This window comes from Lithobates pipiens, unplaced genomic scaffold, assembly GCF_037356315.1.
Source record: "Lithobates pipiens isolate NorthernLeopardFrog02 unplaced genomic scaffold, aLitPip1_a1.2 Scaffold_22, whole genome shotgun sequence".
Lineage (NCBI taxonomy): Eukaryota > Metazoa > Chordata > Amphibia > Anura > Ranidae > Lithobates > Lithobates pipiens.
Window position 1 is genome coordinate 55,113,700 of NW_027507784.1, and position 14,665 is coordinate 55,128,364.

The 14,665-nt window shown below is 43.2% G+C and overlaps 1 protein-coding gene across 1 annotated transcript in view; it reads left to right on the forward strand.

Moving 5' to 3' along the window:
• ITGB6 (integrin subunit beta 6) overlaps positions 1–14,665 on the forward strand; it is a 219,059-nt gene that overhangs the window by 136,536 nt on the left and 67,858 nt on the right. The window contains exon 9 of the mRNA XM_077447603.1: positions 13,473–13,562. Coding sequence (XP_077303729.1) covers positions 13,473–13,562 — 90 coding nt within the window. The remainder of the gene's footprint in view (positions 1–13,472; positions 13,563–14,665) is intronic.

Here is a 14,665-nt window from a genome sequence, read left to right on the forward strand (position 1 = left end):
TTGAAATAAAGGAATCTTCTTTCTTGTTATGAAGAAAAAAGGAAAGACTCGGCTATCCATCTGATAACGTTCATTGAATGACTTAGGGAAGAGGAGCCGCAGAGCAGATGTGATCTGAGCATGAAATGTCGTGTTCAATTTATTTTTATGAATGTGAAACCATAATCAGAAAAATATGGTTAATGTTTGATATGTCATATACTTGGCATCAGATGCAGAAAATGTTCTCTTATTTTTACATCTGGTCGGATTTTATTTTTCCAGTGAAATATGTCTTGCTTAATATGATCTGTACAAAAGCGTTGTTTTGTATTTTTAAACAAAATAAATGAAAAAAAAAAGCTAATTCTGAGCAACACGGGAAAACAGCCAGTTTGCTACTGTTATCCAGCAAAAGCTACAGCTGTGCTAAAGTCATGTATTTAACCTTCTTTGTAATCCATTATAGCCAGAGTCCAGAGCACTCCTTATGCCACGTACACCAGACCGGACTTTCCAGCAGACTAGGCCCGACGGTCTTCCCGACGGACTTTCCGAACAAACGGACTTGGCCACACACGGACAGACTAATACCTTGTACGGTAGTCAGAAATTTCGACGGGAAAGGTCTGATCGGATTATATTGTCAGAAAATCCGATCGTATGTGGGCTCTATCGGACTTTTTGAGCAGGATCTCAAATTTTCCAGACAAAAAAATCTGATCAGACTTTTTCCGATCGTTTGTAGAGAATTCCAATCGAACAAAGTGCCACGCATGCTCAGATCAAATTACGAGACCAAAGCTATTGGCTACTAGCCTCAACAGAGTCCCGTCATAACCAACGAACGTCATCACGTTACAAACTTTTGGATTTTCCGTCAACTTTGCCCGATCGTGTGTAGGCAACGCCAGTTTAGGACAAATTCTGTCGGAAAAAATCTGACGGATTTTGTTGTCGGAATGTCCGACCATGTGTAAAAGACATAAGTCCGTTCGTTTAAACGTGATGATGTAAGACGGGACTAAAAAAGGAAGTTCAATAGCCAGTAGCCAATAGCTTCCCTTGCGTAGTATTTGGTCCATCGGACCAGCATACAGACGACCAGTTTTCCCGATAGGAATTGAGTCCATCAAACAGATTTGAAACATGTTCTATTTCTAGGTCCGTCTGATTTTTTTAAACTAAAAACTATCGGATTAGCCCACACACGATCGGATTGTTCGACGGACTGATTCTGTCGGACCTAGACTGCCGGAAAGTCCGGTCGTGTGTGTGTGGCATTACAAGTGAGCTAGGTGGAATTGCTTCTTGAAGTTTATACTATGTAAGCTTTGCCACCTTTGATATGCCCTGTAACAAAGTAATATATTTCTACATATAGAGTAGTACATTATTAGGGAAGGGTGACACAAGACAGAAGAGTTACCAGTCTCGGGCATCGTGGTGGGTGGGGGAGGCTGGGGTGAGAGATTTTTCTGACTGCATCAGTGGTTTCCAACCATCGAGCTGTGGCCCACTGCCGGGTTGTGACCTCCTTTCTCCCAGTCCTCTGGTACACTACAGATCCCTTAACCTCCCACATTGCCTCTAACTTCCATAGTGCCTCCCAACCTTCCTTAGAGGCTTATAGTGGCTCCAGGCTCCCTGACACCCCTCAGTCTACACAGTGCCTTCCAGCCACTGCCTAGCCTGTCACAGTACTCCCCCAGCCTGCTGAAGAGCCTCCAGCCCTCAATAGAACCCCCAACCTTCGAAAGTGTCTCACAGTGCCCCATAGCCCTCTCCAGAAAACTCGGCTCCTACAGGGCCATCAAGCCTGCTGTAGAGTCCCCTAACTCATTCCACAACCCCCCCCCCCCCCCCCCCCAACAATGATACCCAGCTGTTAACCTTTAAAATCTATATTTCTGATTTATTAATCAGAAGATATGATATGGGTTTAAAAGAGAATTCTATTGACAAGGGAAAGAAAGGTTTAACATAACACCATTTATTAAAAGTAGTTGAAAGTCTAGCTAACACACCAATCTCTATCTATGGTCTTACATCAAGGAAGAAAATACTAGGTTGGAATATAATATTTACATGCAGGAATACAAAGTATATTCTCTAAGACAGTATATTTAGTCACAAGCATACAAGCATATTTAGTTAAAAGCAACACCTTAACCATAATTACCCATCCTTACAGAGTTCCACTCTTGAGCACTGGTTCCCAACAAAGAGACTGTTCCCTTCCCTTGGCTCTGGGTAAATGCCTTCATGCTGATTCCCCATAGGCTGCCTTAGCTTGGATCATGATTGGAGGGCTCACTACATAAGTCGGCCCCCTTTCATGCAAATCCTTGTGACTATTCTTAAACAGAAGACTTAATTGGATTTCCCCAGGAACTTAAGCAATGATTATGGTTGGACTCTCCTCATTGTCTACCCCAGCATGGGGTCCCTTGAAGTGAGTAGGTGTAGAACAATGGGAGTGGCTCTCCATATGGTATATACAAGTCTCGGCCCCGCATTGTCTGCTCTTAACTCGAGCACCTGGGGGGAGGCATTTTACCTGGCTTTCATAGATGCCAGCCAAATGAGATCTATGTCTAATTACAATATTTTACAGATATTAATGAAGATTTCACATAAACTCATAAGGCAACACAGCCCTACCCAGAGCCTTCCAGCATTTCAATACATGTTTTGCATTCCCGTATTTTTATTGTGCTGATATAATTTTTATTTTTTTACTGTTGGGGCATGGAAGGATTGGAAAGGATTTGCCAGGCCCTGGTCTCAAAACAGTTGAGAACCTCTGCTCCACATTACCATAACCATGTCTTGTGCTCTGCAAGAGTTGGCTGTCAGAATCAATGACAGCTCAGCACTGCCGCTTACACAGAGAGTATAGTGGAAAGTTTAAATAAAAAGTTGCACCCCCTCACTGAGCCTTAGAAAGCCTCAAGTTGCGTTTATTAGACCCATCATCCCCATTTATTTATTTATTTGTATGATACATACCTGTGCGAATGAGGCCTTTATATGTAAACTTTAAAAAAAAAAAAGTGGCTTGTTTTTTAGTGTCACTTTAAGGGTTCGTTCACAAAGTCAATTAGGATGTGCGCCCTTGGAGGCAGTCAGCTTGCACCCAGGGGTGCACATCTGTCCCTAACCCAGCTCTCTTTTTCTATACTTATTATGATTAAGTTACAGTAGTTTATCCATGTGGCACTGGCAAAACTTCCCCACATTCCGCTCAGATTTCCGTGGACTAAATATGGTAATCCTAGGGACTGTAATTTTGGCACCCTTCATTGGACACTGTACATATCTGTGTGGAAGTGCAAGCTCAATTCGTCTCAGTTCGGAGAAGGTGTGGGGAAGGGGGGGTGCACGTTGGCACCTTCACTTTGAGTGTCAGAGGACCTTGTCTCAGCATTGCTGCTGACTCTCAAAATTCAGTTGATTGGACATGATTTGGAAAGGCACACAGCTGTCTTTATAAGGTCTCACAGTTAACAGTGCATGTCTGAGCACAAACCAAGAGATGAAGTCCAAGGAATTGTCTGTAGACCTCTGAGACAGGATTGTATCGAGGCACAGATCTGGGGAAGGGTACAGAAAAGTTCTGCAGCATTGAAGGTCCCTATGAGCTCAGTGGCCTCCTTCTTAAATGGAAGGAGTTTGGAACCACCAGGACTCTTCCTAGAGCGAGCCGCCTGGCCAAACTGAGCGATTGGGGAGAAGGACTTTAATTACAGAGGTGACTAAGTTCCAATGGTCACTCTGACAGAGCTCCAGCATTTGTCTGTGAAGAGTAGAGAACCTTCCAGAAGAACAACCATCTCTACAGCACTCCACCAATCAGGACTGTATGGTAGAGTGGCCAGGTAGAAGCCACTCCTCAGTAAAAGACGCATGACAGCCCCCCTGGAGTTTACCAAAAAGAACTCTCAGACCATGAAAAACAAAGTTCTCTGGTCTGATGAAACAAAGATTGAACTCTTTGGCCTAAATGGCAAGCGTCATATCTGGAGGAAAACAGGCACTGCTCATCCCTTGGCCAAAACCATCCCTACAGTGAAGGATGGTGGTGGCAGCATCATGCCGTGGGAATGTTTTTCTGCGACAGGAACTGGGAGACTAGTCAGGATCGAGGGAAAGATGAATGCAGCAATGTACAGTGACATCTTTGATGAAAACCTGCTCCAGAGCGCTCTGGACCTTTAGACTGGGGTGAAGGTTTATCTACCAACGGGACAACGAACCTAAGCACACAGCCAAGATAATAAAGGAGTGGCTACGGGACAACTCTGTTAATGTCCTTGGGTTGCCCAGCCAGAGCCCAGACTTGAAACCAGCTGAACATCTCTGGAGAGATCTGAAGATGGCTGTGCACTGATGCTTCCCATCCAATCTGATGGAGCTTAAGAGGTACTGCAAAAGAGAAAGAAAAAATAGGTGTGCCAAGCTTGTAGCATCCTACTCAACAAGGCTGGAAGCTGTAATTGGTGCCAAAGCAAGAGCAAAGGCTGTGAATACTTATGTACATGGGATTTTTTATGTTTTTTTACTTTTGATAAATTTGCAAAGATTTCAAACAAACTTCTTTCACTTTGTCATTACAGAATATTGTTTGTAGAATTTTGAGGAAAATAATGAATTTACGGTAATCCAATTTGGAATAAAGCTGTAACATAACAAAATGTGAAAAAAATGAAGTGCTGTGAATACTTTCTGGATGCACTGTATCTACAAGGCCTGGTTCAAACATATGCATTTTTCTGTGCGTTTCAGTTTAGCAGAAATACACTACAGTCCATCTAACATGGTTTCCTATGGGTCACATTCACATCTGTGCATTTTATTGCCAGGGACTTTTTTCTGGTTTTCGGTTCCATAGACTTAAATGGATCAAAAACGTGTAGTGAAAAATGCAAAATGGACCTGGAATATGCAAACTGCAACCTGCATAGGTGTGAACTAGGCCTTATCTGAAAGGCAGAAATTGCTCATAGCTCAAGGAACCCCTAGCTGCTCCTGGATGAACCCTAGTACTACAGACTACTAACTAATGCAAAAGTTTTGGTTTTACAAACACTTCAACTGTATCCAGTGACTGTAGCGTACGAGTAAGTATATATCTGATCTGGGTTGTTTTTATTTTGTTTTTGTTTTTTTAAATAAATTTAAGGTGACTTAAAAAAAATTCTACTCAAGTATGTTCTAAAATTCTAAATTCTAAAATTAAAGTCCTGCTGCCAAAAGCGGCATGCAGGCAGGTTCTTTAGTGCAGATGGCCGAAGGTCGGCACCTAACAGAAGATGCAGGTGAGGGATGGGAATCATTGAAGGAAAGGTGAGTTTAGGTCCACTTTAATTAAAAAAAGTCACTTCTATTAATCCTCCAAATCTCCAAATTCCTTTCTTTTTTTTTTGTCGCTGTGATCCGACTTCCTGTTTGAGGGTGGCTACATTCGTTCTCAATGTTCTCACTCTATGTAGGAAGGTAGCCACCCTCTCTTGTTTGTTCCCAAGATGGACTATGGGATTTGAAGTATGCCTAGAGCATAGTTGCCAACATTGTAAAAAAATGTATAGGGACATTTTTTGGGCTGTAGGAGGAGTCTTATTATAATTAGGGGGTGGGGGCATGCATTTCTAGGCGTAGCATGGCAAAAAAGAAAAATATGGGTGAGAAAAATTGGCGTGGTTTACAGGAAAACTTGGGTGTGGCTTATATGGGTGTTGTTAAAATGGGGGTGTGGTTAGAGTCTGAGATGAATGAGAGATGGAGAAAGAAAGGGGAAAAGAGGGAGGGAGAGGGAAAGAAGGAGGGAAGGAGAGAGAAGGAAGAAAAGAGGGATGGAGGGACAGCAGGCCCAGATTCTACACCACAATAGAAATGTGTATTCCAGAGTTTAACAAATCAGCAGATAAAAGATATTCCAAACACCTGATGTTAGCACTTTAATCATCCCAGCACCATGGTTGTTGTGATGTTAGGATGATTGAAGTGCATTATTACTATTATTATATTGTAATATAGAATTCAATCATTCAACTCACCATAATCCAGAATCAGTGGAACCCTAGCATGTCGCCTGCCATCAGATGCCATCAGGTGCCCGAGAAGAGTCTGTCTTTGCATCCGTTGCCCCAGCAGAGTCCATCTTTACATCAGGCATCCCGAGCGGAGTCCCTCTTTACATCAGGCATCCCGAGCGGCGTCCCTCTTTACATCAGGCGTCCCAAGCGGCGTCGCTCCTTACATCAGGCGTCCCGAGCGGCGTCCCTCCTTACATCAGGCGCCCCGAGCGGCGTCCCTCCTTACATCAGGCGCCCTGAGCGGCGTCTCTCCTTACATCAGCCGCCCCGAGCGGAGTCCCTCCTTACATCAGGTGTCCCGAGCGGAGTCCCTCCTTACATCAGGTGTCCCGAGCGGAGTCCCTCCTTACATCAGGTGCCCTGAGCGGAGTCCCTCCTTACATCAGGCGCCCCGAGCGGAGTCCCTCCATACATCAGGTGTCCTGAGCGGAGTCTCCGCCATTATGGTTTCCCCGTTCCCCAGAGGGGGGGAATATAGGCAGAGCTGGCCACATGGCTACAATAGAAATTAAGCTGCGGTGCTGCGCACCCCATTCCTTTCCATAACAGGTCAGAGATGGACTGGCAGTGGGGAGGGGCGGGATAAATCTATCCCTTATTTTGTAGACACTATAACTTTTGCGCAAACCAATCAATATACACTTATTGCGATTTTTTTTTTTTTTTTTTTTTTTTACCAAATATATGTAGAAGAATACATATCGGCCTAAACTGAGGAAAACATTTTTTTTATATATATATTTTTGGGGGATATTTATTATAGCAAAAAGTAAAAAAATATTGTTTTTTTTTCAAAATTGTCGCTCTTTTTTTGTTTATAGTGCAAAAAATAAAAACCACAGATGTGATTAAATACCACCAAAAGAAGGCTCTATTTGTGGGAAAAACAGGACATCAATTTTGTTTTGGTGTAACGTTACATCACACGGCCACGCAATTGTCAGTTAAAGCGACGCAGTGCCGAATCACAAAAAGTGCTTTGGTCAGGAAGGGGGTAAAATCTTCCGGGGCTGAAGCAGTTAAAGGAAGAGGATAAGTTACAATAATAAATTAGGCACGGGACGGACAACAGGTAATGGAATCACATAAGGAATGGTAGATGAAATGAAAGTTAGAGAGGTATAAAAATTAAATAATGGAGTGAGATTATCTTGCATTAAAACAATAAACATAATAGGACACGAAAATATTAAATTACAAATATACCTTTACAACATTTGTTGATTTTTTTACAGCACGAACAAGTGGATGAAGAAATGTGATCCTTCCATATATAAACTCTGTTTTACCTTAACCATCACAACACTGCCAGCCCAGGCACAGGGTACACATCTAAATATTAAGAAATATTTGTATGGCTGACAAATGGCTGCAGGCAAACTTCCAAGTAAAATAGTGATATTGTGCCTGCCATGTAATTTAAGGAATGTTGGCAAAAAGTCACAGTTGGGTAATTATCCTTCTGGCAGGAGATTCTCCAATAGAATGAGGGTGATATAATTTAAAAGGGTGTTTGTTTTACTGGGAAACAATGCATGACATGTTGTAGCAGCATTTATTAATATGGGGCCTGCTCGTATCACTACGTTCGAAATACAGTACTTTTTTAGGCAAACACCACATGCACCTTTTTTTTGGGTGCCTTTTCAGGTCCAAGAGACCTTTTGTAACTGTGGAAATGCTGTAATGGCCATTTCTTTTGTGTATGGCATATGTTCTCAAAATGCACCTAAAATTAAAGGATAAGTTCACCTTTGGAAACATGTTGCATGTTCCACCCGATTTTAGGGTGGAATATGTAACATGTTTCCAATGCTACAGCAGCCGCCCACCGCCCTCCCTCCCTGTGCCAGCAGTACGGGGAGAAGTTCCCCATACTAGGTGTCTATTTTTGAAAGCAGAGCAGCCATGCGGGGTTCCACTCATACGGCCATGTCATTCATACACAGAGCTCTGTGTGTGAATGAACTACAAGTCCAAACAGCCTTAGCGGATGTTGGCTTGTAGTTCTTAATGAACTACCATACCATGTGGAGTTCAGCGGCGGATCCGGGGGAGGGGGGCAACGGGACAATTGCCCCCTCCGAGAATATGGACAGTGGGTGCCAGCGCGGCCAGTTCCGCGGTTCCGCGGGTAGCAGCGCGTCCGGTTCCGCGGGTGACTGCGCTAAGTGGACGGGTGAGGGGGGGCAGCTGGGCGGCTTAGGAGGGCTGCTGGCCAATCAGGAAGCCAGCGGGCAGGGGAGCAGGGAGATGACATCATCTCTCACTGCCCTGCATCCCTCCAGTTCCGCCCTCACTGTGCGGGAAGCTGTGTGCAGCAGAGAGATTACATCATCTCTCTGCTGCCTATCTTCACTCTGGACTCAACAAAAGAACACCTTAGCAGAAAAGTGACACAGTAGGTGACAATCCGCAATGTGTGGCAGGCTATGTGGCAAGTGACAATCAGCAATGTTTGGCAGGTGATGTGGCAAGTGACAATCCGCAATGTGTGGCAGGTGACGTGGCAAGTGACAATCCGCAATGTGTGGCAGGCTACGTGGCAAGTGACAATCAGCAGTGTGTGGCAGGTGACATGGCAAGTGCCAATCCGCAATGTGTGGCAGGTGACGTGGCAAGTGGCAATCCGCAATGTGTGGCAGGCGACGTGGCAAGTGACAATCAGCAATGTGTGGCAGGTGACGTGGCAAGTGACAATCCGCAATGTGTGGCAGACTACGTGGCAAGTGGCAATCCGCAATGTGTGGCAGGCGACGTGGCAAGTGACAATCAGCAATGTGTGGCAGGCGACGTGGCAAGTGACAATCAGCAATGTGTGGCAGGCGACGTGGCAAGTGACAATCCGCAATGTGTGGCAGGTGACGTGGCAAGTGGCAATCCGCAATGTGTGGCAGGCTACGTGGCAAGTGACAATCCGCAATGTGTGGCAGGCTACGTGGCAAGTAACAATCCGCATTTGGTGACAGGTGACGTGGCAAGTGACAATCCGCGTTTGGTGGCAGGCGACATGGCGAAAGACACCCTCAGGGCTCCCGTTGATTCTGCATTATGGTGAGTTGAACCATTTAATTTTATATTACAATGTATTAATAGAAATTATGCGCTTCAATCATCCTGACACCATAACAGCCATGGTGCCATAATAATTGAAGTGCCAATACCAGCCATCTCCCATATAAATTGCCCCCAAAAAAACATATTTTATAGAAGTGCCCCTCCCGAGACTAGACTCTGGATCCGCCCCTGGTGGAGTCAGGGCCATTTGAAGGAATTTGGGGGCCCCAAGCAAAATGGACATAGAACCCCCCCCCCCCCCCCCCCCCGCACGCACGCAAAGCCTACAGGAATCACAGCATAGCGATACAATTACCAAAAATGTACAAAGCAGAGAAAAGACTCTACAGTAAAGTGTACTGTAGAGTATTTTCTCTGCTTTGTACATTTTTGCAAAAAGCTTTAATAAATATTACCTGATTCAAAAAAGAAGCAATAAGATGGAAATGGGATGGTAAAGAAAGAAAATGGAAAGAGAGCTATGGTAATTGTTTTTATTATGGTTGGCAAGCTACCATATTTTTATTACTAAATGGCTCTTGATGACTGCCTCCCCCCTTACTACTCCTCCCCCCCGTGTTCTTTTTCGCCCCCCTCCCTACCGTGTACCACGCGGCAGAAGATTCTGTTTTCTGTTCCCGACTGGCCGGACTGAAAGGAAGTGAGCACTCAGTGTGTGCACTTCCTGTCAGTCCGGCCGGGAACAGGAAACTGAATCTCCTGTACCGCGTGGACTGCAGGAGGAAGGAAGAGAAGCTTGGCCATGCTACAAGCTGCAGCTTATAGGAAGCGGCGGCTGGGGCCCCAGGCTAGCTCGGGGCCCCAAGCAATTGCTTGTTTTGCGTGTCATGTCACGACGGGCTGTTTTAGTTCATTGAGTTTTCCTGTCAGCGAGTATCGGCTTACCCGTATGGGGTGTACGGGCACACAGATACACTGTTAGTATCCAGGAGGCCTGCATGGCATCAGTGATCTCCTGATCGCTGGTGCACATTTTTTTTTTCCTGCGAAAAGAGGCGCATTTATTATTTTTTGTACAAAGATGAACTTATCCTTATAAGAAAATGTCAGACACTATCCACTGCCCTATTGACACTGTCCACTGCTCTAGGCTAAGTTTATATTTTTACAGTGACATCTTTGTAAGTTTTCCTTACTATTTTAGTTAGGGCCAAGCCTTGCTAGTGAATTTCTTTAAAAATAAATAAAAAAATTAAAGGGCGCTGAACCCCAGTGATATTTGATCTCTTTCATGTTGTTCAGGTAGGTCGCCATCTCTTACCTACCCCTGACCTGTATTCAAGGTCTGTCATTCAGCTCAATGATGGCGAATGTTTCCAAAACAACAAAGAAACAAAGTCATGGTGAAGTGTCTTAGAATTTCGGTGAAAAGTTTATAGATCTATACTTCTTTGTGGAAAATGATTCCAAGCCTCTCTCTGTCTAATATGCAAGGAAACGGTTGCGATTGTGAAGGAATATAATTTTAGAAGACATTATGAAACCAAGCACGCAAAGACTTTCCAATCTCTTCAGGGCCTATTGCGAACAGACAAGATAAAATTACATAAGAAGTCACTGAAATCACAACAGTCTGTATTTAAGAGTGTCAGAGGATGCCGACAGCGTAGTAAAAGCAAGTTTTGCAATTGCTGAAATTATTGTGAAAAAAACAGTCTTTTTCGGACAGAGAATTTGCAAAAGAGTGTATTTTAGCAGCTGTGGAATGCGTGTGCCCAAAGAAGATTGATGCCTTCAAAAAATAAGCCTATCTAGGCAGACAGTCATTCAAAGTGTAAAGGAATTGGCTGAAAATGTAGAAGAAACCTTGGTGAAGAAAATGAAAAGGTTCTTATGTTTTTCTTTAGCCCTGGATGAAAGCACTGACTTAAAGTGGAAGTAAACTCCCCTATCGTTTTCAGCCAAGGAAGCTGCCATCTTTGCCTCTGTTTAATCTTCAACGGTGCTGCACATGTGATTCGTTATGACACCAGCCATTGGATGGTTTGATAGTTTGGCTGAGAGCACAGCCAATGTGCAGTTAGCATTCCTGGCATGCCTTTTTTTTAACTGTTTAAATTGATGGGTTTACTTCCACTTTACTAGACACTGCTCAGCTAGCTATTTTCATTCGTGGAGTGAACGACAATTTAGAAGTATTGGAAGAACTTTTAGCACTGTGTCCACTGAATGAGACTATGAGGGGAGTCAATATTTGCAACAAAAGCTATCCTCCAACAATATCAACTTAGTATCCAAGATCTTGTAGGAGTGGTGACAGACTGAGCCCCGAGTATAATTAGCAAGAATTCTGGATTTGTGGCACTTTTAAGAGAAGAATCAAATTCTCCAACGTTCATCTCTTACCACTGCATTATTCATCAAGAAAATCTGTGTGCAAAATCCCTAGGATTTGACAATGTAATGAAATTTGTCACTGAGATTGTGAACTTCATCCGGGCGAGGGGTTTAAATCGCCAGCAATTCCAACATTTTCTTGAAACTGAATATGATAAAGGTCCCAAGTGATGTCTACATTTGTGATGTGTGATGGTTGAGCCATGCAAAAGTGCTGCAACGGGTTTTTGAATTGAAAGATGGCATCCAGGAGTTCATGACAGAAAAGGGCAAACCAGTAACCGAGTTTAACAATACCAAATGGATGGCTGACTTTGCTGTTCTTACAGACATCTCATCTCATTCGAACAAACTTAACATAAAGCTTCAATCAAAAAATCAATTAGTTCACACTATTAATTAACCACGTCAAGGCTTTTCTAATGAAATTGGAACTGTTCAAAAATCAACTGGAGAGTCAAAATCTCCCTAGTTTCAAAACCATGGCACAACTACAGGTCGTAGAGTATGCACCTGGTTATGCTGTTGCAATAAGTCAGCTGCAGAGAAAATTCCAACTTCCAGAACAGGTTTCAAGGAGAAGAGCATGATACTGGTGAGCAACACCTTCTCCTTCTACTGCAGATGTGACCGCTTCTCTGGAAGCTCTTCAGATGGAACTAATTGAACTTCAGGCTAATGATGAACTTAAAATCAAACACTCTGAACTACCCATCCTGAATTTTTACCAGAAGTATTTGTCGAAGGACAACTTTCCAAATTTAAGAAGAAACGCTCCCTGTTTTGGAAGAACTTACCTTTGTGAACAACTTTTTTCAAGAATGAAGCATGCAAAATAGAAAATTAGAACAAGTCTAATGGACTGTCAACTCGAACAGTGTCTCTGCTTAGGAACAACTGAAATAAAACATGACATATAGTCCCTTGTAAAAAAGTAAACAAAGTCTGTTTTCACACTAGTGTCACCCACTCTTTTTTTTTTGTGATTGTGAGTAAAAAGTGGGTAAACATCCAATGGGTATTGGGCACACACAAAGTGATGATTTTATTTGTTGTTTAAGATCTTCATTATGCTATTCAAAATAAAATAAGAATTTACATTCGAAAACTGTTTAATTTCACTGTGGCCTTCGACCGGTTACCAAGTCACTTAAGTGGCCCTCACTCTTCAAAAGGTTGGGCACCCCAGTCTATGGGAATGTTTGACCATTCTTCCAGAAGCACATTTGTGAGATCAGGCAGTGATCTGGATGAGAAGGCCTGGCCGGCAGTCTCTGCTCTAATTCATCCCAAAGATGTTCTATCAGGTTGAGGTCAGGATTCTGTACAGACCAGTCAAGTTCCTCCACCCCAAAGTCACTCATCCATGTCTTTATGGACCTTGGTTTGTGCACTGACCTCAGAAATGCACTTTTGAGCCTTCTCAGAAGAATTGAAGCTGTTATAGCTTCAAAGGGTGGGCCAACTCAATATTGAACCTTATGGACTAAGAATGGGATGCCATCAAAATTCATGTGCGTGTTAAGGCAGGCGTTCCAATACTTTTGGTAATATAGTGTCTATGTACAATATATGTGTATATGTGTGTGTGTGTGTGTGTATAAAATATATATATATATAATATAATTTTTCATTTCTTTTTTCAACGATTCTTTGTGAGTGGAAAACATTTTTATATATCTGCCTGCAGTTCATTTTAAGTGGTAGCTACACTATAAAAAATTTATGTAGATGTTCTTTCACAACAACCTTATGTGCGTTTTCATGGAGGAAAAATCGCCACCTCAGCACAATATAAGAACTCATTTCCGTCACACAGGAAACATTCTATGGGCTGTAGAAGTGCATGCTTATAATAATCTCAGTGGAAAAAGCTCTAATCGTATTCTTTCTACATTTGGGCAAAATTTTTCTAGAAGGCATGGCATGCGCTCCTGTGGGCTACGGTTTTAACGCATTTGTGTTCATTATTTATTGTAGAATTTCACCAAACTCATACCTGGAGCCACAGTTGGACTGCTGCAAGAAGACTCCAGAAACATATTACAGCTGATTTTAACTGCATACAAAGTAAGGCTTATATTTATTTACTTACTTTAATTTATTTTGCTTTTTGAGCACCTTTTAGTCTGTTTAACAGGAAGCTTTGATAAAGCATTTGCAGAGCTTTCAGAAAGCTTTGTTAAAGCGATTAAAGTATCATTTAGCTTCAGTTTGTAAATGTTGAACGCAGATCCTAATGGGAGTGCTTGCTGCCACTTTAAGCAAGCTGCTAGCAGGCATCAGCACTTCTTGAAGCTTATTGGAAGTCTGTGGCAGCCTGCTAGCAGTTTGCTTAAAGTGGCAATCAACACTCCCATTAGGATCTGCATTCAACATTTACAAACTGGAACTGAATGGTACTTTAAAAGCTTCAACAAAACTCACTGAAAGCTCTGCAAATGCCTTGTCATAGCTTGCTGTTCACACTGCTCTTATACAAGTTGAAGCCCGTGTGAAATAGGCTTAAAAGAGAAGTATGGCATTTTTTTCCCATTCATACTTACCTCGGTGGATGCAGCATGGGTCCAAAGCTGCATTTGTCCCCCAAGACCTCTGCACTAAAAACCGAGTTATCGAACACCATTGATTGCTCGGTTTTCAGAGCTCCGTGAGCAGAGAGCTACAGACCGTCAGCCACAGCTCTCTGCTCCTCTCCCTTTGCACTCATTGGAGCGCTGAGCTATGGAGGGGCGGGGAACAACCGTCTCAGCCTCTCAGCAGCTCGCTCAGAGGCTTAGACAGGCCAGGCACCTGGCAGGTCCAGACTGCTACTGTCGTGATGACACGGTGCCTGGACTGATATCCGTGACCTCAGCAGAGAGCGGACTTCAGTCCCCTTTCTGCTGAAAAAAGGTCACATGAGTGCAAAAAGAATTGCACTCCTGTGATACATAGGAGAAGCCTAGCCAAACAAGCTTTGGCTGGACATCTCCTTTTAAGAGAATTTATCTCCCATATTGATATAGCAACAACATATTGCAGAATTAATTGTTCCTCTGACATTAAATCGTGTCCCCAGAGGAACTTACAATTGAATGTCCATCATTTTCCCATTGGCTAATCAAAAGGCTGAATACCCAGCACCCAGAAATAGCTGGGGAGATGTCAGTGGCTGTTGAGGGATGTATTTC